General features: G+C 41.3%; 1 protein-coding gene and 1 pseudogene across 3 annotated transcripts in view; both read right to left on the reverse strand.

Moving 5' to 3' along the window:
* SLC25A17 (solute carrier family 25 member 17) overlaps nucleotides 1–27,885 on the reverse strand; it is a 49,309-nt gene that overhangs the window by 13,140 nt on the left and 8,284 nt on the right. The window contains exons 1-4 of one of the 3 annotated variants that reach the window (XM_063705004.1): nucleotides 15,958–16,019; nucleotides 14,219–14,271; nucleotides 11,447–11,513; nucleotides 9,455–9,606 (exon numbers count right to left, since the gene is read on the reverse strand). In XM_063705004.1, the coding sequence (XP_063561074.1) occupies nucleotides 9,455–9,606; nucleotides 11,447–11,513; nucleotides 14,219–14,222 (223 nt within the window). In that variant the 5' untranslated portion in view covers nucleotides 14,223–14,271; nucleotides 15,958–16,019. Of the gene's footprint in view, nucleotides 1–9,454; nucleotides 9,607–11,446; nucleotides 11,514–14,218; nucleotides 14,272–15,957; nucleotides 16,020–27,885 lie in introns of those variants that run through there. The other 2 variants (XM_004063515.5, XM_063705006.1) reach the window with 2 other exon arrangements.
* LOC129529518 (riboflavin kinase-like) lies at nucleotides 2,310–7,010 on the reverse strand (annotated as a pseudogene).

Genomic DNA, 27,885 nt, shown 5'->3' on the forward strand with positions numbered 1-27,885 from the left:
AAAAACTTGTTATGAAGAGAAGTTTAAAACTCACAAAAGTAATTTTCAAGGAACTCTCAACCTTCAGAAAAAGAGAAGACCTACAATCAGAGAATCTCACAATTACAAAGGATTGTAAAATTCTTTAACCCAGAGTCTCCCAACTGTGACAGTACTAATATTTTGGGGTGGAAAATTATTTGTTGTGTGTGTATGTGGGCTCTTGTGTAGGATGATTAGCAGTCTCCCTGGCCTCTACCCACTAGATGCCACATTTGACCCTGTGGGTCAAAATCAGCCTCAGTGGAGAACCACTAATCTAATCCAATCACCAAGTGATTATTCCTTTTATTTACAATTTCAAAACACAGGAATTCACTTTCACACCTGTTTTATTCCATTAGCTGTTACAATTATTTATTTTATTTTATTTTGTTTTTTTGAGACATGGTCTTGCTGCAGCCTCCTTACTCCTGGGCTCAAGTGATCCTCTCTCCTTAGCCTCCCAAGTAGCTGGGATTACAGGCACATGCCGGCTAATTTATTTTTAATTTTTTACCATTCCCAGCACTGAAGTTAAAATATGTAGAGACAGCTTTAACTTGACTTAACACCATACTATCTAAAATGGTACCTCTTTTTTTCTTTTTTGGAGATGGAGTCTCGCTCCGTCTCCCAGGCTGGAGTGCAGTGGCTCGATCTCCGCTCACTGCAACCTCCGCCTCCTGGGTTCAAGTGATTCTCCTACCTCAGCCTCCCAAGTAGCTGGGATGACAGGTGCCCGCTACCACACCCAGTTAATTTTTGTATTTTTAGTAGACAGGGGGTTTCGCCATGTTGGCCAGGTTGGTCTCAAACTCGTGACCTCAGGTAATCCACCGGCCTCGGCCTCTCAAAGTGTTGGGATTACAGGCATGAGCCACCGCGCCCGGCCAATGGTACCTCTTTCTAACCCTCAGTACTCTCTATCCCTTCTCTGCTTAAATTTTGTCTGTAACCTTATCCTCTAACATACTATGTATTTTCCTTGTTTATTGTCTATCTTACAATATTAGATTGTAAGCTTCATAAGGACAGAGATTTTCATTTTTTATTTACTGCCATATCCTTAGCATCTAGAACTGGATTTAGCACATACTAGACACCCAATATATATTTGATGAACAAACCATGATGAATAAATGGCTTGTGGGAAAGGGTATATACTTTTTCTTTATTGTCCAAGCGAACTAGGCCAGGATCACAATATATTTACCTATCCTGAAGTATACAAAAAGTCATTTTGGAATTGCTAACTCATACGTTTGCAGGGGGAGAAAACATATGTACTAAGTTTCATCTTTGTTTCTAGTTGCTTTAAGAAGTTAGATTTAATATCAATAAAAATAAATATTCTTTTTATTTTTTAAAATAAATATTCAGCTGGGAGCAGTGGCTAATACCTGTAATCCTAGCACTTTGGAAGGTCGAGGCAGAAGAATCGCTTGAGGCCAGGGGTTTGAAACCAGCCTGGGCAACACAGAAAGACCCCCATCTGTACAAAAAATAAAAAAAAATTAGCTGGGTGTGGTGGCATCCCTGTAGTCCTAGCTACTTGGGAGGCCGAGGCAGGGGGATCTCTTGAGCCCAGGAGTTGGAGGCTGCAGTGAACTATGACTGCACCACTGTACTCCAGTGCCCGGATGACAGAGCAAGACCCTGTCTCAACAACAACAACAGAAAAAAAAAAAAAAAAGAAAGAAAAAAAAGAAAAGGAAAAAAAATAACCTTGAAGGTTTCTCAGTATATAGTGAACTATAACCTACCTGGATCTTGTGCCAATCATAGAGTTTCAGCCAATCACAGGCAGCCAACTGTTCAAATAAGGTAAACAAGTGGTAACTAATCTGGCTGTTTCTGTACCTCACTTCTGACTTCTATATATCACTTTCCTTTTTCTGTCCATAAATATTCTACCATGTGACAGCTCCAGAGTCACTCTGACCTTCTGGTTCTGAGGGCTGCCCAATTTGCGAATTGTTCTTTGCTTGATCAAACTCTGTTAGGCCAGGCACGGTGGCTCACGCCTGTAATCCCAACACTTTAGGAGGCTGATGCAGGTGGATCACCTTAAGTCAGGAGTTCGAGATCAGCCTGGCCAACAGAGTGAAACCCCGTCTCTACTAAAAATACAAAAATTAGCTGGGCATGATGGCTTGCGCCTGTAGTCCCAGCTACTTGGGAGGCTGAGACAGGAAAATCTCTTGAACCTGGGAGGCGGAGGTTGCAGTGAGTGGAGATCGCGCCACTGCACTCCAGCCTGGGCGACAGAGTGAGACTCCTCAAAAAAACAAACAAAAAGCTCTGTTAAACACAATTTGTCTAAAGTTTATCATTTAACAGTGGCCATTTAGGGAAAAACCTAAAAGGAGGCAAAGGAGTTATCCACATGGTTACCAGGCAGAGGTCATAGCAGGTACACAGGCAGACACATGCCAGGAGTGTTTAGGATGGAGAAAAGAAGTCAGGGTGGCTGCAGCAGTGTAAGTAAAGAGAATAGGACGGCCGGGTTAAATAGGCTTTGCAGGACAAGGTAAGGACTTTGGCTTTTCCTCTGAGTGAGATGGGAAGCAACTGGAAGGCTCTGAACAGAGAAATGACATGATCTCATTCACTTTTTAAATTTTTTTTCTAAGAGACAGGGTCTCACTCTGAACGACTCCTGAATAGCTAGGACTACAAGTGCATGCCACCATGCCCTGCTAATTGTGTTTTTTTTTTTTTTGTAGAAATGAGGTCTTGCTATGGTGCCCAGGCTGTCTTAAACTCCTGGCCTCAAGCAATTCTCTCACCTTAGCCTCCCAAACTGCTGGGATTATTGACATGAGCCACTGTACCCAGCCCTCATTCATGTTTTAACATGATCACACTGGCTGCTGTGCTGAATACAGACTGAAGGAGACTAAGGAGAAAGTGACAGATCAGTTAGGAGGTTCTGGCTGGGCACAGTGGCTCATGCCTGTAATCCCAGCACTTTGGGAGGCCAAGGCAGGCAGCTCACTTGAGGTCAGGAGTTTGAGACCAGCCTGGCCAACGTGGTGAAACTCTGTCTCTACGAAAATACAAAAAATTAGCTGGGCATGGTGGTGTGTGCTTGTAGTCCCAGCTACTAGAGAGGCTGAGGCAGGAGAATCGCTTGAACCCGGGTGGCAGAGGTTGCAGTGAGCCAAGATCGTGCCACTGCACTCCAGCCTGGGTGACAAAGTGAGACCCTGTTGCAAAAAAAAAGTAGGAGGCTCTGGAGATAATTCCAGAAAGATTTGATGACGGTGGTTGGGACTGAGGTGGTGGTGGAGAGGAAAGTACGGTTACTTCGCAGTATCTTAGGGAAAGTGGATCCAGGACCCCCTTGGATATCAAGATCCCCAGATGCTCCAGTCCCTGATATAAAATGACACAAGTATTTGCATGTAACCTACATACATCCTCCCATACACTTTAATCTCTAGATTACTTATAATACAATGTAAAGGCTATGTAGATAGTTGTTATACTGTATTGTTTAGGGAATAATGACAAGAAAAAAAAGTCTACATGTTCAGTATAGATACAACTACCCTCTTCTTTTTCCCCAAATACTTTCAATCCACAGTTGGCCGAATCCACAGATGTGGAACCCACGGATGAGGGCCGACTGTAGTTGAATTCTGGGTATCATAAGAAGAAAGGTTTGCTCATGGATTGGAGGTGGGGTCAGAGAGAAGGAAGATATATTCAAGATTTTTGGTGGAGCAACTGGAAGACCAGAGCTGCCATTTAGTAAAATGGAGAAGACTCCAGGAGGAGCAGTATTTTAAATTTAATTCATTCACTCAACGTTTAATAAGTACCTTCTATGTACTAGGCAGTGTGCTAAGACACTGGGGATGTGGAAATAACAAAAATGTAATCTCTGCCTTTAAGGAGCTTACTGTCTAGCAAAAGATGAAGAAGAATATTCAGACTTATTGTTAGACAATAAACACTAAGACAGAGGTAGATACCATGTTGGAGCACATAGAAAGGGCACCTAACCCAGAATAAAACCTAGGGGTGGTGGGTACAGGAAACAAGGAAAGATTCCTGAAGAAGAAGTAGCTGAGAATAAAGGGATGAATGGGAGTTAATAAGATGAAATAAGCAGTAAGACTGTTGTCAGACAGACCACAGTTGCTGTAGAGGAATGGGGTTACTACATGGCTTGGTACAGTCAAAGACTCACAGTTTGGCATGGAAGTACACCCATACCATAATGCTTTCCCTACAGTAACAGATGCAACTGGCATAAGCAGATTTGAGAATAAACAGTTCACTCTTGGTAAGCGTAAAACTCAGTTACTAGAAGTGGAAGAGCACAGGCATCCTAGCGAGTAGCCTACCTGTTACAAGGGCTCAGTGTGCTGTGGTGTCTGCAGTCAAGATCAGTAAAGATCAAGCTTGAGGTAATTTGTATCACAGCAGATAAGATATGTCAGGCTTTTATCCTATAAACAGCAGGAGTCTGGTATACTGAAGGTGCCAAGCTGCATGCAAGGAACAGATACTGAAAGCTTTTAAGCAGGGATAAAACAGACTTAGAGTTTCAGAATAGCAGTTCTTGACAGTTTTCTTTTCTTTTTTTTTTTAGACTTGAAAAACACTTATTTTACTGTCTTCGACAACAACAACAACAACAACAACAAAGATAGGCAGGGAAAGTCTAGAGGACTTAGAATTGAACCAGCTCCATACAAAAATGAAGATGGTATAATGATGTGAGTTCAAAGAAAATGACTAAAACAAAATTTTACAAACATCTTTGTAGGTTTATGATAAACTATCAACCTTCCATTTAATGCATTTACTTTTGTTTTATTTATAGAGATGGGGTCTCGCTATGTTGCCGAGATTGGTCTTGAACTCCGGAGCTCAAGCAGTCCTCCCACCGTGGCCTCCCAAAGTGCTGGGATTACAGGCGTGAGCCACTGCACTTGGCCTTAATCCATTTACTTTTATAAGCCTTCTCTATTTAGAAGTACGCACTATACAAGTACATACATGCTGGTATTTTACCATGAAAATTTTACTTTTCATCACAAACTAGTGACTTGCCTTTTTACCCATACTTATACACATGTAATACCTTCCTAGTGGTACATCTTAATCAATAAATATTTTTTAAATCTTGATTTTTAAATGAATCTTTTTAGTGCTATGACATGATGCGCTTAATTTAACAGATGAAGCATGATATGGTAAATACATTGTACTGTTTAATTCACAGCTGTAGGAAAATGTTTGATTTTTGAAATATAACCAAGATGAGGCTGGACAATAATAAACACTGGGCCAGGCGTTGCGGCTCATGCCTATAATCCCAGCACTTTGGGAGGCCAAGGCAGACAGATCACGAGGTCAGGAGTTCGAGACCAGCCTGACCAACATGATGAAACTCCATATCTACTAAAAATACAAAAATTAGCCAGGCGTGGTGGTGTGCGCCTGTAATTCCAGCTACTCAGGAGGCTGAGGCAGCAGAATCACTTGAACCTGGGAGGCAGAGGTCACAGTGAGCCAAGATCACGCCACTGCACTCCAGCCTGGGAGAGAGAGTGAGACTCCATCTCAAAAACTTAAAATAAAATAAAATAAAAACAAAACAAAACACTGAAATACTGGAAGACAGTGAATGAATAAATAATATGATTTTTCATCAGTGGCCATTCATTATTTTGCTTTTAGAAACCTGGAAGAAATTGTCTCCTTTGAGTTTCAAAAGTTCTGGTAAATCTAGTCATTTCTTAGCTTCCTCAAAAATCACCTTGAATTGCTGAAATAAGTGACTCTTCATGAATCAAAGTTCTTTTCTGGTCTGAGGTAGCCAACAATGGCCACACTCAGGATTTCCCCATAGAAGTGCTCTTTGAAGGTATGCATGGTATGTGTTTCCATGGACTTCTTCGTATTCTCATAGTATGGGTTCCATCGTATGCTCACCACCATCTTCTGACCATCTCTACTTTCAGCACTGGCCCAACCATAATAAATGCCACTGGATATATCGGCTGGCAGATTATCTACCACTTGCTCAGGAAAATTAGCTGTGGGGGATGCCCAGCTGCTTGTAGCCACGGCCGAAGCCCCATACCACTTGGTCCCGGCAGGAGTATGACAGATGCTTCGTAATGCAGTCTGCTCGAGGCATGGGCTGCAGCCCAGTCCCTGCGTCCTACAGAGCCACCGTCCATGCGGTGCCCAGACCCCAGACCAGCCACGGGGTGGGAAGGGGCGTGAGCTCTGTCTGCCGCGGGGGTGCACCCAGGGGCCCGACGATGCCGATGACACGCCACGGAGGATCCCTGATGCCAGCGACTCAGGAGCTGGGTCTCCTGACCATTTTCATTTTCTTTCTTTCCTTCTTTCCCTACCTTTTAAAATATTTTATGTTTGTTTGTTTGTTTATTTAGAGGTAGAGTTTCCCTCTTGTTGCCCAGGCTGGAGTGCAGTGGCATGATCTTGGCTCACTGCAACCTCTGCCTGCCAGGTTCAAACAATTCTCCTGCCTCAGTCTCCCAAGTAGGTGGAATTACAGGCACCTGCTACCACACCTGGCTAATTTTTTGTATTTTTCAGTAAAGGTGGGGTTTCACCATGTAGGCTAGGCTGTTCTCGAACTCCTGACCTCAGGTGATACACCCGCCTCAGCCTCTCAAAGTGCTGGGATTACAGGCGTGAGCCACCGCGCCTGGTCTAAAATTTATTTTTTATAGAGATGGGGTCTTGCTATGTTGCCCAGGCTGGTCTCAAACTGTGGGCTCAAGTGATCCTCCTGCCTTGACCTCCCAAACTGCTGGGATTACAGGGGTGAGCCACCACACCTGGCCTTGGACCATTTTCTGACAAGACAACAGATGATGCTCACAGTCAACACAGACCCGTAGACTCTCCTGTGTGTCAACTGTAATCCTACCCCCTTCTCACACACTCAAGAAAACACTTTAGGTTGGGCGCAGTGGCTCACGCCTGTAATCCCAGCACTTTGGGAGGCCGAGGCAGGCAGATCACCTGAGGTCAGGAGTTCAAGACCAGCCTGGCCAACATGGTGAAACCCTATCTTTACTAAAAATATAAAAAATTAGCTGGGCATGGTGGTGGGTGCCTGTAATCCCAGCTACTCAGGTGGCTGAGGTAGGAAAATTGCTTGAACCCAGGAGGTGGAGGTTGCAGCGATCCAAGATTATGCCACTGCACTCCAGCCTGGGCAACAGAGTGAGACACAATCTCAAAAAAAAAAAAAAAAAAAAAAAAAAAAAAAAAAAGTGGAAGAGTGAACTTTAAAGTTAAAATACAACAATTCAGGTTAGTAGGCTATTTATTATATGTGTTACTTTAACTGACTTTTTAAAATTGAGCCCTGAAAAAAAAAAGAAAAAAATTGTTCATGAGCCCTGAAAAAAAAATTTTAAACAAGTGGAAAAAAGTAAAAAATGAAAGCTAACTGCCCTACTATACCAGTCCAGCTGTGTTAGGTATGGGGGAGTCTGCTGTAATCCTAAATTGCGCTAAGAGTTAGAAAGGAGATGAACAGGACAGAGAGAGTAACACAGGGGTGGTATATATCTGGTGGGTAATGGGATGGCAGACACAGCAAATAAACCGCTTTGGACAATTTAAAAAGCAAAAGATTTCAACATATAGTCCATGAATTAGAAGTTTCATGGAAAGTTATATGAGTTAGTCCTTGTAAGTTATAATCTTTCAAATGCAAATACATATAAACTAATCTAAAATGATTAAAATAAAAGTATTACAAATAACTGGTCTCAAGTATAGAAGATCCCACTAGATTGCCATTTGTTGTAATTTATGTAAAAAACAAGTCTTTTTCTGTACAGGAACTATTCTAATTTTTTTCCCCAAGTGAACAAATCTCAAACTTGAGTTCTTTGAGTTGTGATACTCTTTGAAAACTACTCTCCTAGAAAGGCTGCAAAACTGTGCAAAGTGGGTTCATGAGGAAGACCTCAAAGGGAAGATCAGACTGTAGTGCAATAGTCCAGGTGAGCAATGATAAGGTTTGATTTGGGGAAATGGCTATGGATATGGAGAAGAGGAAATGGATCCAAGAGATAGTGAGGAGACAGACCAATGGTTCTTGATGGCCAAGCAGATGTGGAGGGTGGGAAGGCACGAAGAGCCTGTGATGACTCCTAGACTTCTATCCTGAGTTATTTATCCAAAATTCAACCTCTCTCCCCTTCTCTCTAAACACATGGCTGGTTCCTCTGGCCACCAGCCTCCATCCTGAAGCTATCTCGGAGCCCACCAATAGTAACTTTATTAGCCTAAACTCAGGGATAGTTCAAAGGGGCACATTAGGAATAACAAAAGATACTACCACTCAGGAAATTCCAATGGTTTTAGGAACTGTGCCAAGAACCAGGGACAAAGGCCACATACATTTTTTATTATACCACATACAGACATCCTACAACTTCAAAGCAAAAAAATGTAATAACCTGATTAAAAAATAGACAAAGAACCAGAACAGACATTTCTGCAAAGATAATATACAAATGGCCAACAAACATATGAAAAGTGATGTTCAGCATCACTAATCATCAGAGAAATGCAAATCAAAGCCACAGTGAGATATCACCTCATACCCATTAGGATGGCTACTATCATAAAACAGAAAGTAAGTGTTAGTGAGGATGTGGAAAAATGGGAACTTCTGTGTACTGTTGGTGGGATTATAAATGTTATGGAAAACAGTATGGAGGTTCCCGAGAAAACTGAACAGAATTCCAAATGATCCAGCAATCCCACTTCTGGGTATATATCCAGAAGAATGGAAAGCAGGCTCTCAAAGAGAGAGCTACACATCCATTTTCATAGCACTATTCACAACAGCCAAAAGATGGAAGCAACTTAAGTGCCTATTAACAGATGAATGGATAAACAGAATGTGATATATACATATAATGGAATATTATTCAGTCATAAAAAAGTAAGGAAGTCATGTCACATGCTATATGGCATGGATGAAAGTAGAAGACATTATACTAAGTGAAGTAAGCCAGTCACAAAAAAAACAAGTAGTGTATGATTCGACTTATATCAAGTATCTAAAGTAGTCAAATTCTTAGAAACCGAAAGTAGAATGGTGGTTACTAGGGGCTCAGGGAAAGGGAAAAGGGGAGTTTAATGAGAATAGAATCAGGTCTGCAATATGCAAAAGTACTGGAGATTTGTTTCATAACATTGTGAACATGTTTAACACTACTGACCTTACACTTAAAATTAACATGGTAAATTTTATGTCATGTTTTTTAACACAATTAAAAAAAAAAAAAAAACCAAGTTGGAAAACTGGCTATATTCTTTGTAAGCATTACTTGGGGCTAAATAACCTCTTAGAGGATATAAAACCACAAGGTAAATATAAAAACATTTTATACCCAGAAAACCTTGTTACCTGCAACAAACCCAACTACCAGATCTTTTCCAGTGGTAGAACGTTGACCTTTGACCCAGAGTGCTTTAAGGCTATTAAAAGTGTAGAAATAAACAAAATTGGAGCAGCAGAGACTGGAAATCACTGGAAACCACCCTCGATATGGTGCCAGGCTAGGGGAAAAACACAATAAGCAAAGTAAAGGTCATGGACAAATTAGAAATTGGCAGAGAAATCCTAGGAAAGGCTGACCATCATTCACATGGTCTCAAGCTTCACTCCTACACGAATACAAGGGACTCCAAACTGTACACACACCTCACATTCTGAAGGATGTCCAAATCAAGAAATCTATTCTAGCATTAATGATACCAAAGAAACAACACAAAGTCCGATTGATTTATTAATTCCCTCCCTTAATTTTCTTTAGTAACGTTGGTATATAAAATTAGAGACAACTTCCTCATGGCTGTTAGTTAATAGAGTACCATTCATGTTTTATTACAGGGCAAGAACAGTTAAAATGAAGTAATTATAGGAAATAAGTACCAAAAAAAAAAAAAAAAGATGGAATTCACAAGGGCACAGGAGCTCACAGGAGCTCCTACAGGCCAAATCTGGGGCAATTTGAATACCAAAACAATGAAGTACAGTAATCAATTGTAAACCACTGAAAAATAGACATTTCTGAGCCTATACCAATAATAAGTAGATAAATAAATGAAGGAGAAGGGGAGGTCCTGCTTATAGCAGAATGCCAACACTGGTACCTGTGGAGGCAATGCTGGAGTTGGAAAGTCGTCATTTTGCAACTCCGTGGTAAATTTAGGGGAGAAATGTTGATAAACCACAGGATATTTGTATTGTTTTGAAGTATCTCCACATAGACTGCTTATAGTTGCAAGGGAAGAAAAAAATAATTGCACAGTGGCTAAATCAAATTTAAGAAATCATAATTAGCCAACCAAGGGCAGGCAGACAATATGTGAGTCAAGATGTGATACCTTGAGAAGGACACAATATCACCTGTGCATTATTCAGGCCAATAATGTATAACCTCAATGGAATCATGACGAAATGTGAGGCAAACTTAAAAATGAGAAACTTTCTATTTTTTTTTTTTTTTTTTGAAACGGAGTTTTGCTCTTGTTGCCCAGGCTGGAGTGCAATGGCGTGATCTCAGCTCACCGCAACCTCCACCTCCTGGGTTCAAGTGATTCTCCTGCTTCAGCCTCCTTAGTAGCTGGGATTGTAGGCATGCGCTACCACACCCGGCTAATTTTGTATTTTTAGTAAAGACGGGGTTTCTCCATGTTGGTCAGGCTGTCTCGAACTCCTGACCTCAGGTGATCCGCCTGCCTCGGCCTCCCAAAGTGCTAGGATTACAGGCGGACTGTATTGTTTAAAAGTGTCAGTGTCATGGGGCTAAAAGGCTTTGATGTATGTAACTTACTCTCAAATAATTCAGAGGAAATTTGTGTGTGGTGTGTGTAAGGAGAGAAGGGAGGTGGGAGAGAGACAGCATGAGCAAAAATAGTAAAACAAACAGGAAAAGATGTTAACAGATGAATCTGGGTAAAGCATATACTTGTCTTCTTTGTACTAAGTTTAGTTTTGCAAATTTTTGTAAATTTAAAATTATTTCCAATAAAAAGCTAAAAAAAGAAGTACATAATCTGTCTTAATGCACCTGACAGGAATGAACTAAACAACTATTATTTTTTTTTCAGTTTACTGTATATAAAACAATGCATTTTAGTTTCATGGAAGACTCCATGATCAAGAATCAAATGGCTTAAGGTAAGCATTGTACAAAAATAAATAAAAAGAATCAAATGCCTCACTACAGATCTTTAAGAAACTGAAAACAATTATGTACTTATAAATCAGGCAATTCCAAATTCACAACATTATAGTGCTATGAGAAAGATAGAAAGTAAGCATAACTCTACTGGAAGCACAGGAATCTCCTAACAAGTTGCTTTAACGAAGGTGAAATGAGGTAGTACTCACAGTCCTTCTTCTTTAATGATCTCCAGGAGCACCATGTGTGTAGTTTTGGATTTTCTTTTCTCATCAACTACAAGACCAAACAGTGCATGTTTATTTTATTAATTTAAAAAAAAATTTTTTTTTTTGAGACAGAGTCTCACTCTGTCGTCCAGGCTGGAGTGCAGTGGCGTGATCTCAGCTCACTGCAACCTCCACCTCCTGGGTTCAAGCGATTCTCCTGTCGCAGCCTCCCAAGTAGCTGGGATTACAGGTGCACACCACCATGCCCAGCTAATTTTTGTATTTTAGTAGAGGCGGGGTTTCGCAATTTTGGCCAGGCTGGTCTTGAACTCCTGACCTCAAGTGATCTGCCCACCTCGGCCTCCCAAAGTGCTGGGATTACAGGCATGAGCCACCGTGCCCCGCCTATTTTTTAATATTTTTAGAGACGGAGTCTCACTATGTTGCCCAGGCTGGTCTCAAACTCGTGGGCTCAAGGGATCCTCATGCCTCAGCCTCCCAAAGTGCTGGGATTACAGGCGTGAGCCACCATACCCGGCCTGTGTATGTTTAAACTAAATCCTTTGAGGATTATAATTGTCAACATCAGCAAGTTTCACTGAAATGCCATTTACCTCACCTTTGAGCTCCCTAGGCTGCCCCAGAACTAAATGATGCCCCTGTGTGACCATGTGCTAAATTCCCACTGCAGATCCCTTGCCCTTCATCTGTTACTCATGAACCATAAAGCAGTCTAATTTAATTCCTAATTTCCAAAGGAAAAGACGACAGAAAACATTTCTTCCTTTTTTTTTTTTTTGAGACGGAGTCTCGCTCTGTCACCCAGGCTGGAGTGCAGTGGCGTGATCTCAGCTCACTGCAAGCTCCACCTCCCGGGTTCACGCCATTGTCCTGCCTCAGCCACCAGAGTAGCTGGGACTACAGGCGCCCACCACGATGCCCGGCTAATTTTTTGTTTTTGTAGTAGAGACGGGGTTTCACTGTGTTAGCCAGGATGGTCTTGATCTCCTGACCTCGTGATCCACCCGTCTCGGCCTCCCAAAGTGCTGGGATTACAGGCGTGAGCCACCGCGCCCAGCCTAATTTATTTCTCATATTTCATAAATTTCATAAAGCTCTCTTGTTTTATTCAATTAATGTATATATTTTCTCATTTTAGCATCTTATAAAGCAGAGAGGAAATAAATTACTATCTACCTTTTACAGGAGAGGCTATAGACACAAAAACTGGAAGGACAGATGTGGTCGGCAGCAAAGCCAGTATTAACATTCAAGTTTCTTTTTTCTTTTTTGTTTGAGACAAGAGTCTCGCTTTGTCGCCCATGCTGGAGTACAGTGGTGCGGTCTCGGCTCACTGCAACCTCTACCTTCGGGGTGCAAGCAATTCTCCTGCCTTAGCCTCCTGAGTAGCTGGGATTACAGGCTCCTGCCACCATGCCCAGCTAATTTTTTGTATTTTTAGTAGAGACAGGGTTTTACCATGTTGGCCAGGCTGGTCTTGAACTCCTGACCTCAGGTGATCCGCCCGCCTCGGCCTCCCAAAGTGCTGGGATTACAGGCGTCAGCCACCACACCCGGCCTAAAATTCAAGTTTCTTAAAGGGTTTTAGCCTTGCGTCTGTCTCCTAATCTAAAAAATAAAAGTCTCAAAAAGACGAGGACTGTGTTTTTCCTGGCATTCTCACTGAAAACAAAACTCACCTCAATTAACTTCAAATTTCCTACCCATACCTGAAAAGTAATTTTAGAACATAAAATATGCAAATTAACCAATTTCCTAAGAATTAAAATTGGTACCACTATGGCTTGTGGGATGGCAAACTGGCAAACTCCAATAGAAGGCAATCTGAGGCTGGGCATGGTGGCTCACGCCTGTAGTCCCAGCACTTTGGGAGGCCGAGGTGGGTGGATCACCTGAGGTCAGGAGTTCAAGATCAGCCCGGCCAACGTGGCGAAACCCTGTCACTACTAAAAATACAAAAATTAGCTGGGCATGGTGGCACATGCCTGTAATCCCAGCTACTCGGGAGGCTGAGACAGGAGAATCACGTGAATCCAGGCCGAGATTGTGCCACTGCACTCCAACCTGGGTGAGAGAGACTCTGTCTCAAAAAAAAAAAAGAAGGCAATCTGGCAATAACCATCAAAATTACAAATACAATTACCCTTTAATGCAGTAATCCTATATCTGGGAATTTATCCCATAGAATTCACAGAAACAACATGGCATAGGAACAAATCTATTCTTACATCATTTCTGTAATAACAAAAAGGTGGAAACAACCTCAGAATCTACAACAGGGGAAGGGTGATACAGGTTATGGTGCATTCACACCATGGAATGGAACACTCCACGGCTGTAAGACAGACGAAGACGCTCCCAATGCGCTGATTCGGAAGGCATCTAAAACATACTGTTAAGTGAAAAGTTCAAAGTACAGGACAGCATGTAAAGTATGCTTTTTGTGTAAAAAAGGGAGAGGAAAAAAAGTTAAAAAGGGAGAAAATTAAGACTACATATTCTTATTCGCTTGTTATTCCATAAAGAAAGTCTGCAAGGCTACTCAAGAAACTGATAAACATGTTACCTGCAGTGAAGAGGAAAGGGAGACAGGGCAGACTAAGAGTGAGCATTTTCACTGCACTGTATACCTTTTTATATATTTTGCCTGTTGAATCATGTAAAATTATTTATCCAAAAACTATAAAATTAACCAAAAATAGTAGGCATAAAGGGTTTAACCTTTGAATTACTATTCAAAGCTAATCTTACTCATCTCTTCATGCAAGTTCTGGCATAGGTTTACAATTTCAACTTGAACAAATCTGAGGAAAAAACAAGCAAGAATCACAGTGAGTTGTAGAGTCCCATAAAGCTGCAAAGGCAGATTAGGACTACATGCCTACATTAGCAATGGCATTGAGTATGTGGCTCCAGTATGTTCCTATTCTGCCTCTTCTTTTGAGACCATCTAACTCCCTCAAAAAACTCTCCACTGTGTGCCTTAAAAAAGTCATATGGCTTCTTAGAAAAGGATTGTAACAAATCAAAATTATTAATGCAAGCGCACTCAGGTTCTTAGATTAGAAAATGGCTAAGGCTATGACTCATCCAGGAATGACTCTCTGTTAATCAGGAAACATGATATCTTCTAGAAAGAAAAGGAAAATAAACCTTAAAAATAAAAAATAAAATAGGAAACAATGATGACCAGTATTTAAAGTCAATGGTGGATCTCTATAGTATCAGAAATCATTGATTAATTCAGAAATCACTAGACTGGGGTGGAGGCCGAGGTGCTCCAGGCCTGTATGCCCGGCCAGCCCTTCCTCCGCAGCCAACAAATGCACATGGGTTTTTCTTGCTGTGGCCACAAGGACATCTGATAAAGCCTTTGCCCCATGGGCACCTCTGGCTTTCCCACCCTGACCTGGAACGTCTGCAAGGGCTGTAGAGTAAGCACTGCCTCTGCACCCCGGGAGGAGCAGCGGTCCTGAGCGTCTCAGATCTGCATAGAAGGGGGCACTACCCATTCTCATTTCCAGGCTAAAGTCACCCCAGAATGTGGCTTCACAGGGTGTGTGGAGAAAACTGCAAGCAGCTCATCTAAGGAATGACTTTGAAAGCCTCCCGCTTGGCTCTGATGGAAATACACCTGTTCTGGAAATTCGAGGGGGCTGTTGATATGGCCTTGATCTTTGCCTGTCTTGTCATCAGTTGTCAGCAACAACTGGCCGAAAAGCTCTGGAAAAGGTCTGGAGGCAAATTGAGTCCACAGAGCTACAGTCCACCCTTTACCCTGGGTCTTAGAGAACTCATCTCAGACAGAGAAAGCAACATGGCCTGATGTGCACCATTGGTTCCTCGGAGCCTTTTCCCCATCTGCCTCTTTCAGATCATTGATGGGCAGAAAAAGAGTGAAAGCTTCCTTCCCCACTGTAATCTGGAGCAGGAAGTCAAGGGGCCTCTAGAGTAGGAAAGGGGGTGGGCAACTTTAGGCCCCAGTCTACTAGGTATCTATCTTCTCCCTCTTCTACAACTTATTTCAAACTTCTGGGATACAGTTTCAGCTGAAAAGTTTATTTTCTCAGTCAAAACTTGTTCCCCCTTAACCCTATCCCCTCTAGAAAAATAAAAGCACACATACATTAAAAAAAAAAAAAAAAAAAAGAGGCTGGGTACGGTGGCTCATGCCTGTAATCCCAGCACTTTGGGAGGCCAAGGCAGGAGATCACCTGAGATCAGGAGATCAAGACCAGTCTGGCCAATATGGTGAAACCCCGTCTCTACTAAAAAAGAGGTTCCTGTAATCCCAGCTACTTGGGAGGCGGAGGCAGGAGAATCGCTTGAACCCAGGAGGCGAAGGTTGCAGTGAGCCGAGATCATGCCATTGCACTCCAGCCTGGGCTACAAAAGCAAAACTCCGTCTCAAAAAAAAAAAAAAAAAGAAATTACTAGAGAAAATGTTTGCTTCCTGACACCATATGAATAGGAGTATGATTTCTACTTACCCTGAAGTCGAAGTCTAGCTGTATCCAGGGGAAAAAACACTGTCATTGCTGTCACACTTCCCTGAAAAGTTTGAAAAAGGCCATTACAGCATCACAAACATAGTTTAAGTCACAACTTTTTTTTTTTGAGACAGGATCTTGCTCTGTCATCTAGGCTGGAGTGCAGTGGCGTGGTTGTGGTTTACGGCAGCCTTGAACTCTTGGGCTCAAGTGATCCTCCCACCTCAGCTTCTCAAGTAGTTGGGGTTACAAGCACATACCCTCCAGGTGTATATCACCATGTTTGGCTAATTTTTAAATTTTTCTGTAAAGATGGGGGTCTCACTTTGTTGCCCAGGCTGGGAGTCACAACTTTTTTTTTTTTTTTTTTGAGATGGAGTCTTGTTCTGTTGCCCAGGCTAGAGTGCAGTGGCACGATCTCAACTCACTGCAACCTCCGCCTCCCAGGTCCAAGTGATTCTCCTGCCTCAGCCTCCTGAGTAGCTGGGATTACAAGTGCCTGCCACCACGCGACTATTTTTTGTATTTTTAGTAGAGACGGGGTTTCACCAGGTTAGCCAGGATGGTCTCAATCTCCTGACCTCATGATCCACCCGCCTCAGGCCTCCCAAAATGCTGGGATTACAGGCGTGAGCCACTGTGCCTGGCCGGGAGTCACAACTTTTAAATGAACAAAAGTTTATTATTAGCAATCGATCAAATCAGATTTTTAGTGAACAAATACATACAATATTTTAATCTATTAGGATTAGCGATGTTCAAGCTTCTACTATGCTTTAGTAGAAGTATTTAATTTTTCAGAAGAAAACTCCTCTTTCTGTCTCTCTCAGACACTGAAAAAGAAAACATTTCCCTGCATATGACAAACTTAGGGGTTTGCAACCTAGGACACATGTCAAAGATAGCAGGCAAATGGATTTTTAACCTTCTACAGGTCAGTTTCTGCTATCATGAGCACTCCCTGATAACCCCCAAAACCAAAATACCCGGTAATTAAACAGACACATACTTTTATTCTGTGCTTAATACATTCACCACAAATTGAAAGGACATGTAAGAATCATATTGTCTTTGAAATAGTAGTTTGCTTGTGTTTTAAATTAAATAGGAACAATCTCTTTGCTAACAATTCTTTAAGCTCATCCAAGATAACACAATGACACAAATTATCAATGAAAAAAAACAAGCAAACAACAAGTTTTTCCACTCATAAGGTCCTATATAAAAACCACAAGCATATATTTAGGGATGAAACTATATACATGAAACTTCCATTTTGGTTTATGGTTCTCAATCCAGATGCATACCCACTGGTATAGATTTACAGGCATAAAATCAAGTTTCAGACTGCTGATCTAATAATGGTCACAAAAAACATTAACTAATTAATTAGTTAATTATTTTAGAGACAGTGTCTTGCTATGTCATCTACGCTCCAGTGCAGTGGCGAGATCATAGTTCACTGTATCCTTGAACTCCTGGGCTCAAGCAATTTTCCTGCCTTAGCATTCCAAGTATTTAGGACTACAGATGTGTGTCACCACACCCAGATAATTTTATTTTTTGTAAAGACAGAGTCTCACTATATTTACCCAGGCTGACCTCAAACTCCTGGCCTCAAGCGATTCTCTGGCCTCAACTTCCCAAAGTGCAGGAGTACTAGGTGTGAGCCACTGCAACTGGCTTCATACAGTATTTTAATCATGAGGTAGAGGTTGCAGTGAGCCAAGATCGTGCCACTGCACTCCAGCCTGGGTGACAAAGCAAGATTCTGCCTCAAAAAAAAAAAAAAAAAAAGAAAAATTGAATAAAGGCCAGGCATGATGGCTCACGCCTGTAATCAATTCCAGCACTTTGGGAGGCCAAGGTGGGCAGATCATGAGGTCAGGAGTTTGATACCAGCCTGACCAACATGGTGAAATCCCCTCTCTACTAAAAATGCAAAAAAATTAGCTGCGCCTGGTGGCACATGCCTGTAATCCCAGCTACTTGGGAAGCTGAGGCAGGGGAATTGCTTGAACCAGGGAGTACAGTGAGCCATGATCATGCCACTGCACTCCAGCCTGGGCAAAAGAGACTCTGTCTCAAAAAAGAAAAAAATATATTTTATATATATATATATATATATATATATATATATATATATAAATGATAAATAACTAGGAGCTAGGTCAACTTAAATAAGAAAATTTGGTAGGCCTATTATCAATTTAAATAGGTCAGCCTCCATGACAAGGGAGAATATTCTAATATTTGTATTCTTCAAAACACATATTAAATGTTACCTCTCCCTGCCTATCAGCTTACAATTGGTTGTTCAGTCCTCTAGGTTGCCATTAGCACTTATATGGCTCTTTCAGCACATATACTACAGTGAAATCCAACTCTTCTGCTAATTTGTGAGAGTATTCTTTCTGTATCTGTGCACATCCTAGATTCTCAATTAAACATTTATTCAATTCACTGTACTTTCACTTATTTATGCTTTTTTGATGACCCCAACATAACTGTTCTTTTCTAGTCATGATAAATGATTAAATGATATTCAATGTTTCAAGAAATGACACTCAACGACTAAATGATATTCAATGTCTCACAAAACACTGAACCCACAAAGCTTTACAAATCCTACAAATCCATGCATCCAGCATCCTTGCTCATCTTCAGGAGGCAATTTCCAACAAAAATGGGAGCTGGAAAGTTAGAGAAAGCTTATTAAGTTTATTAAGGCTCTGGCACTCGTTTTCTATGGCATGGTACTGCATTTCTTTTCTTTTCTTTTTTTAAGACAGAGTCTTGCTCTTGTTGCCCAGACTGGAGGGCAATGGCAGGATTTTGGCTCACTGCAACCTCCACCTCTTGGGTTCAAGCGATTCTCCTATCTCAGCCTCCCGAGTAGCTGGGATTAAGGGCACCCGCCACCATGCCCAGCTAATTTTTTGTATTTTTAGTGGAGACGGGGTTTCATCATGTTGGCCAGGCTGGTCTCGAACTCCTGACCTCAGGTGATCCACCCGCCTCGGCCTCCCAAAATGCTGGGATTACAGGCGTGAGCCACCGTGCCTGGCCGGTACTGCATTTCTTTGAAGGGTACTGCATAGACAGGGCATCTCCAGACAGAAAAAGTCTAGCCTGGAAGCTACCTCTTCAAACACTGGGCCACCTTCATCCCTCTTTTCTGCCAGCTTTAAATAGATACTTGAAGGTTCCTAAACATAAAAGTCCTTGCCTGCCTACCTGGATATCTTGAAGTGAAACACCAAGATAAAGAGAACAGTCAGCCCAAAGAGCTCATTGGTCTATTACTACCTCAAGAACTGGCATATGAAAATTCAAATCAGGCCAGGCACGTTGGCTCAAGCCTGTAATCCCAGCACTTTGGGAAGCCGAGGCAGATGGATCACCTGAGGTGAGGAGTTCAAGATCAGCCTGGCCAACATGGTGAAACCCCCACTCTACTGAAAATACAAAACTTAGCCAGGCGTGGTGGTGGGCACCTGTAATCCCAGCTACTTGGGAGGCTGAGGCAAGAGAATCACTTGAACCCGGGAGGCGGAGGTTGCAGTGAGCCAAGATCGTGCCACTGCACTCCAGCCTGGACAACAAGAGGGAAACTCCTTCTCAAAAAAAAGAAAATTCAAATGAGTAACACCAAGTAACAGTTTTATAAATTTAGTAGCACTGGAAAGACTGGATCAAGAGGGTTAGCTGAAAACCCACCACTGCCTCCTCCCTACTCCAATGATTAACAATGAGAACAGATTTTTATATAAAAGGACTATATAGAAAAACAAAAAGGGGTCTAATTGGTAGATGAGAATTAAAAGAATACCACAGTGAGACATTTTAGAATTTATTTATTTATAAGTGCCATGTAATAATTGTACATGTTTATGGGGTGCAGTGTAGTGTTTCAATGCATGTACACACTGTATAATGATCAAACTGGGGTAATTACCACACCCATTACTTTAAACATCATTTCTTTGTGGTGATAACATCGGAAATCTTCTCTTCTAGCTATCCTGAAATATGCACGACATTGTTATTTGCTATCGTCACCATAGTTTGTAATAGAACACCAGAACTTATTCATGTCTAACTTTTTCTTCTTTTAAAGAGATGGGGTCTCCCTGTGTTGCCCAAGTTGGCCTTGAACTCCTGGGTTCAGGCGATCCTCCTGCCTCAGATTCCCGAGTAGCTGGAACTGCAGCCCTGTGCCACCACAGTACCTGGCTTAAATGAAACTTTGTACCCTTTAACTAACCTCTCCTGGTCCCCCTCTCCTTCCTACCATCTCTAGCCCCTGGTAACCACTATTCTACTCTCTACTTCTATAAAATCAATTTTTTTAGATTCTACTTATGAGTAAGATCATGCGATGTTTGTTCTTCTGTGCCTGGCTTACTTCACTTAACATAATATTTATTGTCCAGGTTCATCCATGTCACCACAAATGGCAGGATTTCATTCTGTTTTACAGCTGAATAAAATTCCCATTGGTATATTTACATTTTTCCTATCCATTCATCTGTAGATAAGCATTGATTCCACATTTTTTCTACTGTAAATAGCATTGCAATTAACACAGATATGCAGAGGTCTCTTTGACACGCTAATTTCATTTCCTTTGGATATATACCCAGTAATGGGATTGCTGGATCATATGGTAGTTCTATTTTTAATTTTTTGAGGAACCTCCATAATGTTTCCATAATGGCTGTACCAATTTACATTCCCATCAACAGTGTGCAAGAGTTCCCTTTTCTCAGTATCCTCACCAGCATTTGCTAGTTTTTGGTTTTTTTTTTTTTTTAATGGCTAAGTTGGAAAGTGGCTCACCGTATGCTACACATTTCCACTATGTCGGATCTCACTTCTAGTTTCCAGCTGAGCCATCTGAGGTGACTGGGCAAGTCCTTTCTCTGAATGTTTCATTTCCCATAAATGAGAAAATAGGTGGAGGGCCTTAGAGAGTTTTGACGTGAATAACAGCTATTAGATATCATCAAGAGCTTTTTCTCCAGACGACAATGACACAGGCACTCTGGGTTCTGCTTTCCTTATATCCCCCTTCTGAGCCCAGGCCCTGTTCCTCTCACTTTCAATCCCAATTCGGGCTTCAAAGGACTAGCAAAAGGAGTCCTTTTAATAATATCTAGTGCTCCTTTGTCCTGAAATCTGGCTAAGGGAAGATTTCAGGGCCTCAGCTGGTTGAGGAATGGTAGAGACAATCCATCCTTGCCCATCTACGCACCCATCCCCAGAGCAAGTGTGTACTTGGGGCTCGCTGGTACCTAGATGTGCAAGGTCACTCTACCAGGGCCCCTGTGAAGGAATGGGATCCCTATTTTCTGTCTTTTTTATAATAGTCAATCTAATTGGGGTGAGGTGATATCCCATTGTGATTCTGACTGGCATTTCTCTAATGATTAGTGATGTTGAGCTTTTTTTAAGTATCTCTTGGCCAATTCTATGTCTTCTTTTGAGAAATGTCTATTCAGAGTTTTCATTTTTTAATTATTTACTTGGTTTTTGTTTGTTTTGTTTTTGTTTGTTTTTGCTATTGAGTTGTGTGAGTTGCTTGTATATTCTGGATATTAACCTCTTGTCAGATGCATAGTTTGCAAATAGTTTCTCCTATTGTATAAGCTGTCTCTTCACTCAAGCCAGCCATTACGCCCAGCCTGAAGTGTTTTATTGAGTGTGTGAGAAAAGGGTGGGATTATGGTTGACATGCAGGAGAGCCTCTGGGTCTGTGTCGATTGTGAGCATCATCTGTTGTCTTGTGAGAAAATGGCCCAAGGCCAGGTGTGGTGGCTCACCCCTGTAATCCCAGCACTTTGGGAGGTCAAGGCAGGTGGATCACTTAAGCCAGGAGTTTGAGACCAGCCTGGGCAACATGGCAAGACCCTGTCTCTATAAAAATAAATATAAAAAAGGTGGGGAAAGAAAGAGAAGGAAGGAAAGAAAGAAAGAAAGAAAAAGAAAATGGTTAAGAACTGCTGTTCTGAACAAAGCATTACTGGCTGGGAGCAGTGGCTCACGCCTGTAATCCTAGCACTTTGGGAGGCCAAGGCAGTAGATCACTTGAGGTCAAGAGTTCGAGACCAGCCTGGCTAAAACGGTGAAATCCTATCTCTATTAAAAATACAAAAATTAGCTGGGAGTAGTGGCACACGCCTGTAATCCCAGCTACTCGAGAGGCTGAGGCAGAAGAATCGCTTGAACCTGGGAGGCAGGAGAATCGCTTGAACCAGAGGTTGCAGTGAGCCAAGTTTGTGCTACTACACTCTAGCCTGGGCAACAGAGTGAGTGAGACTTCGTCTCAAAAAAGATAGCAGAGGAATACAGAAGAGTAGTGGGAATGCTGCAGTGTGATGAGGACTCAACCCAACATTCCTGGCTTTGAAGATGGGATAAAAAGCCACTAGCCAAGGAATGTGGCGGCCTCTAGAAGCTGGAAAAGGCAAGGAAATGGATTATCCCCTAGAGCACACATGTCCAACCTTTTAGGGATAATCCTGGAACATACTGGAAGAAGAAGAATTGTCTTGGGCCACACATAAAATACACTAACACTAATGAGAGCTGATGAGCTTAAAAAAAGTTCTGTGCATAATTTTTGTGATATCCGCCACACCAGATAAGCAAAAAAGTCCTCGCATTCAAAGGGCTGGACACGGCTGCAGGCCTAGAGTCTCCAAAAAGGAATACAGCTCTGCTGACACTTTGATTTTAACTCTGTGAGACCCGCATCCGTCTGATCTACAAAAACTACAGAAAATAAATTTGTGTTATTTTAAGCCACTAAGTCTTGGTCATTTGTTACAGCAGCAATAGAAAACTAATACAGCAGGATTACTATTACGCAAATTGGGGACACAAACACTGGGAAGGAGAAGGAAGCCCTGGGCCAGCTTTCAGGTTGACTGACTGGGTGCCACAGTAATACCAGACAGGCAGTACCAGTCCCAGCTAGTAACTGTGAGTATGGGAACCTGATATGCCAAAGGTGACTCGGAGCACCCAGCTGGAACAGGAAATTCTGTGCCCAGAAAGCTAACCATTATCATATTTTGCCAGAAACCCATTCCACCTTTTTGCTACAATCCCTGGAGGCTGGAAGCAGTAAACAGATAGGCAGAGGCAGGGGGAAAGCTGTGAAGTGGGGAGGAAACTAAAAGCTGACCAGTTTTAACCAATTAAAGGAAAGGGTACACACACATACACACACATGTATGGATTTCTTTTAGGCTTTGTTAGAAAACCTAAGTGTAAATGTGAGGGTTAAATATTTAAAGTTGAAATGTAGGCTTCCATTTCCAGCAATATGGTAGCCTAGACAACGTGCTGCAAAATACCTAGAAATGTCGAATAATATATATATAACAAATATCCTTTAAATGCTTAGCTGAGCTTGCAAGAAAGTAAGGGAAATCCATTGGGGCCAGAAAGAAGATTAAAAACCTACAGGGCTTTGAAGGCTCTTCTATTTTGGTTGTCTGAGGAGTTTTTTTGCCAGTCTAATTGCTCAAGGGGCTTAAAAAAACGGTGGAATTAACATATTATAAAATTAACCATTTTAAAGTATTCCATTCTATATATTCATAATATTATTCAACCACTACCAAAGTTCCAAAATATTTTCATCATCCCAAAGAAAATCTCATACTCATTAAGCAAGTACTTCCAATTTCCCCCTTCACTCAGTTCCTGGCAGCCACTAATCGGCTTTCTGTCTCTATTCTGGATATGTACTCTAAAGGAAATCATGTAACCTGTGACTTTTTGCTACCGGCTTTTCCTTTCTTGTCTTAGAGATGGGGTCTTGCTATGTTGCCCAGGCTGGAGTACTGTCTGTACCTATTCATAGGCACAATCATTGTATACTACAGCCTTGAACTCCTGGCTCAAGTGATCCTTCTGCCTCACTCTCCCAAGTAGCTATGACTACTGATGATTGCCACCATGCCCGGCCATGGCTTCTTTACACTTATCATGCTTTCAAGGTTCACCCATCTTGTAGCACATACAAATTCTTCATTCCTTTTTATAGCTGAGTGTTCCATTGTGTGTATATGCCACATTTTATCTATTCAAAATGTTTTGGAATGAGATAGAGGTGGTGGTTATACAACATTGTGAATGTATTAAATACCACTGAACTATGCTTGAAATAAGTTTATGTTGTATGAATTATATCTCAATTAAAAAAATTAATCCTCACAACAACCCAATGAAGCAGGCACTATCATTCTCTTTATTTTATAGACAAGGAAGCAGATGCCAAAAGGTACAGCAATTTTCCTAAAGTCAGATAGTTTGTGATAGAATCAGTATTTGAACATAGGCAGCCTGACTACAGAACTCACGCTCTTACTACAATTAAAACTTTTTAAAAATTACTAATATAGAAATAAAAATTAGAGGCCAGGTGCGGTGGCTCACGCCTGTAATCCCACCACTTTGGGAGGCCAAGGTGGACGGATCATGAGGTCAGGAGATCGAGACCATCTTGGCTAACACAGTGAAACCCCTTCTCTACTAAAAATACAAAAAATTAGCTGGGTGTGGCAGTGTACACCTGTAGTCCCAGCTACTCAGGAGGCTGAGGCAAGAGAATGGCGTGAACCTGGGAGGCGGAACTTGCAGTGAGCCGAGATCGCGCCACTGCACTCCAGCCTGGGTGACAGAGCAAGACTCCGTCTCAAAAAATAATAATAGTAATAATGTACTCCAAATGCTAAAGGTAAATTTGGAACACAGCATTCTATACCTCAGGGACTTGCTATATTTGTCTCCTAGCCAAGCAAACACAAAGATGACTGTTTTTATAAGCAGCTGTTACCTGAAGCAAAATTATTTGTTATATATGTGAGTCTTATGCCAAGCTGTATAAGCACATAACTTTTCAGAATTTGAATTAAATTTATCTTAACATAAACACTCATTTTTTTCCCCTGAGGACTGTCTGTTCACTTACATAAAATTAGAAGGCACAAAATACCGAGAAGATAACCACAATGTACAATACTGTTGTGCCAGAGAGGCATAAAATAAATCCATTATTTTGAGTCCCACAGAATTCTAACCATCTATCTGAGTGGGAGTTCTAACGCTGACAGCAATTACAATTTTAAAGAATCTATTTCCCAAGAGACACCCTTCTTTGTATCTCACTCAAAACATTTTTAATTACAACACTCTATCTTCCCACCCCCGCAGCATTTAACCATTCAGTGTTGGGAGAATAAGTGACATCCTACACTATATTGGCACTTGAAGCAGTGGAGTCCCTTCAGCTGAGAAGTGAGGAGATGGGGCAGGGTAGTTAAGGGGTCTGCCCAAAGGCAGAGTGGCAGAGGCAAGGTTACAACCAAGATCTCTGACTCCTACTCCTACTGTTTATTGTTCTCCTACAGAAGTTCTCAACCTTTTTTCAATGAAGACACACATGACGTTGAAATTTTCTTTTCCACTTATAAAAGTGTACACAACACACACACATAAGATCTGGGAAAATCAAACAACTAATTCTTAAGAATGATTATATGGGGAGGGAGGGAATTAAGAGTGGTTTCTATGTCTCATGTTACGCATCTCTGTACAATGTTTTTATAAAGAAGCATGTGTTAAACATTTCCGTTTTGAAGTGGGTAAAAGGCAAATATTTTTTGTAAAAGACATCAGAACACAAGATATAATACAGTCTAGTGATTCTCAAACTATAGTCTGGAGATCCCTAAAAGTCCCCAAATCCTTTCTAGGAGGTTTTGTAGGATTAAAAACCTTTTCATAAGAATCATTATGAAATAATAAGATGCTATTTGCCTTTCTCATTCTTATTCTCTCACAGTGTGTAGCAAAATTTTCCAAAGGCTACGCATAAATGTGTGATATTGCAACAGACTGAATTCAGAAGCAGATAAAAGGATCCAGCTATCTTCTATCAAGTCAAAGAGAGGTTTGCAAAACTATACATCAATGGCATTCATCTTATGACATTTTGGAAAATATGGTTTAAAAAATATAGCTTATGTATGTTAACATGTAATGGATGTATTTTACCTTTTTTTTTTTTTGTAGAGGCGAGACAACATTGGAATTATAGGTATGAGCAACCACACCCAGCTAATGTATTTTTAATGATTTTTAATGAATTAACAAATATCTTGGCCGGGCTCAGTGGCTCATGCCTGTAATCCTAGCACTTTGGGAGGGCGAGGTAGGAAGACTGCTTGAGGCCAAGAGTTCAAGACCACCATGGCCAACAACATAGACCACATCTCTTTAAAAAAACAAAAAACAAAAAGGCTCACACCTGTAACCCCACTTTGGGAGGCCGAGGTGGGCGGATTGCTTGAGCCCAGGAGTTCGAGACCAGCCTGAGCAACATGGTGAAACATGTAGAAACCCAGTCTCTACAAAAAAATTAAAAAAAAAAAAAATTAGCCAGCGTGGTGGTGCACGCCTGTAATCCCAGCTACTTGGGAAGCTGAAGTGAGAGAATTGCTTGAGCCTGGGCTTTTGGGGCTACAGTAAGCTGAGATTGTGCCACTGCACTCCAGCCTGGGTACACAGTGAGACCCTGTCTCAAAAAAAAAAACCAAAAAACAAAACCAAATATCTCAATGATTTCTCAGTTTTAATTTCTAACACAATAATATTGATTGTTATAACCACATAAGCAAGACTCTGGGGTTGGTGAAAATTTTTAGGAGTGTGAATGGGTCCTATGAGTATAGTTTGAACACAGGCCATTAACTACAAAAAAAATACATTATTAACAAACTTCATTATTACATACTATCATCTAACCTGACATCATCACACTACCTCTGGGTTGGCCACTGTCCTTTCCAGGAAAACTCCATAAAAAGGTAAATACCTCTAGGAAGCTATATATTATATAGGATATTAATTATATCCTATAATTAATGTCTTACAGATGATCATTTATTAGGGTTTTTTTTTAAATGATGGGCTGTGATATTATGATGCAAAGTATATATTAGGTCCTCATCCTAGGCTCCTGACACAGAGCTCCTGGTAAAATTCTTGTAATTTCCTGAATGATAGGAATGTCTTTTGTTATAATAGTGTCTTAGTCCCTGGTTCCTGATACAAGAGCATCCAAGACCCTTGGAATCTCCAGAGTGCTAACAGTGTCTTTTTGTATACTGGTGGTCCCTATCTTTTAGTGCATTAATTGCATCTTCAGCTGTATCTAATATGTTCAGAAATCTGTGCTTGAATTTGAACATATCACTAAGCTTCAACAATTAACATAAATTCATAGCTATGCATTAAATATTCTTTTTTTTTTTTTTCTTTGAGACGGAGTTTCACTCTTGTTGCCCAGGCTGGAGTGCAATGGCGCAATCTTGGCTCACTGCAACCTCCGCCTCCCGGGTTCAAGTGATTCTCCTGCCTCAGCCTCCTGAGTAGCTGGGATTACAGGCATGCGCCAGTAGGCCCGGCTAATTTTGAGTTTTTAGTAGAGACACAGTTTCTCCATGTTGGTCAGGCTGGCCTCAAACTCCCGACCTCAGGTGATCCTCCCACCTTGGCCTCCCAGAGTGCTAGGATTACAGGCGTGAGCCACCGAGCATTAAATATTCTAATAGTAAATTTTTAATCGATCAAAGCAAAGCATGCGCATAGTTTAAAAAATCACATAGTATAAATGACAAAATATAGCAGTTTTTGCCACACTCCTCTCTATTTTATCCAATCTTCCTTCAGAGAGGCAATTAAATTATTCTAGTTGTTTGTTTTGGAATTTATACATCTCCATATAATAATATACTGATATCTTATTAATCATTTTTAGACATTATTTACATTCTCTTATGGGGAATGAGAATTCAGCTCTCTTATACCACATTCCCTCTTTTTTTGTGGTTATTGTTTTGAGACAGGGTC

Source organism: Gorilla gorilla, chromosome 23, assembly GCF_029281585.2.
Source record: "Gorilla gorilla gorilla isolate KB3781 chromosome 23, NHGRI_mGorGor1-v2.1_pri, whole genome shotgun sequence".
NCBI lineage: Eukaryota > Metazoa > Chordata > Mammalia > Primates > Hominidae > Gorilla > Gorilla gorilla.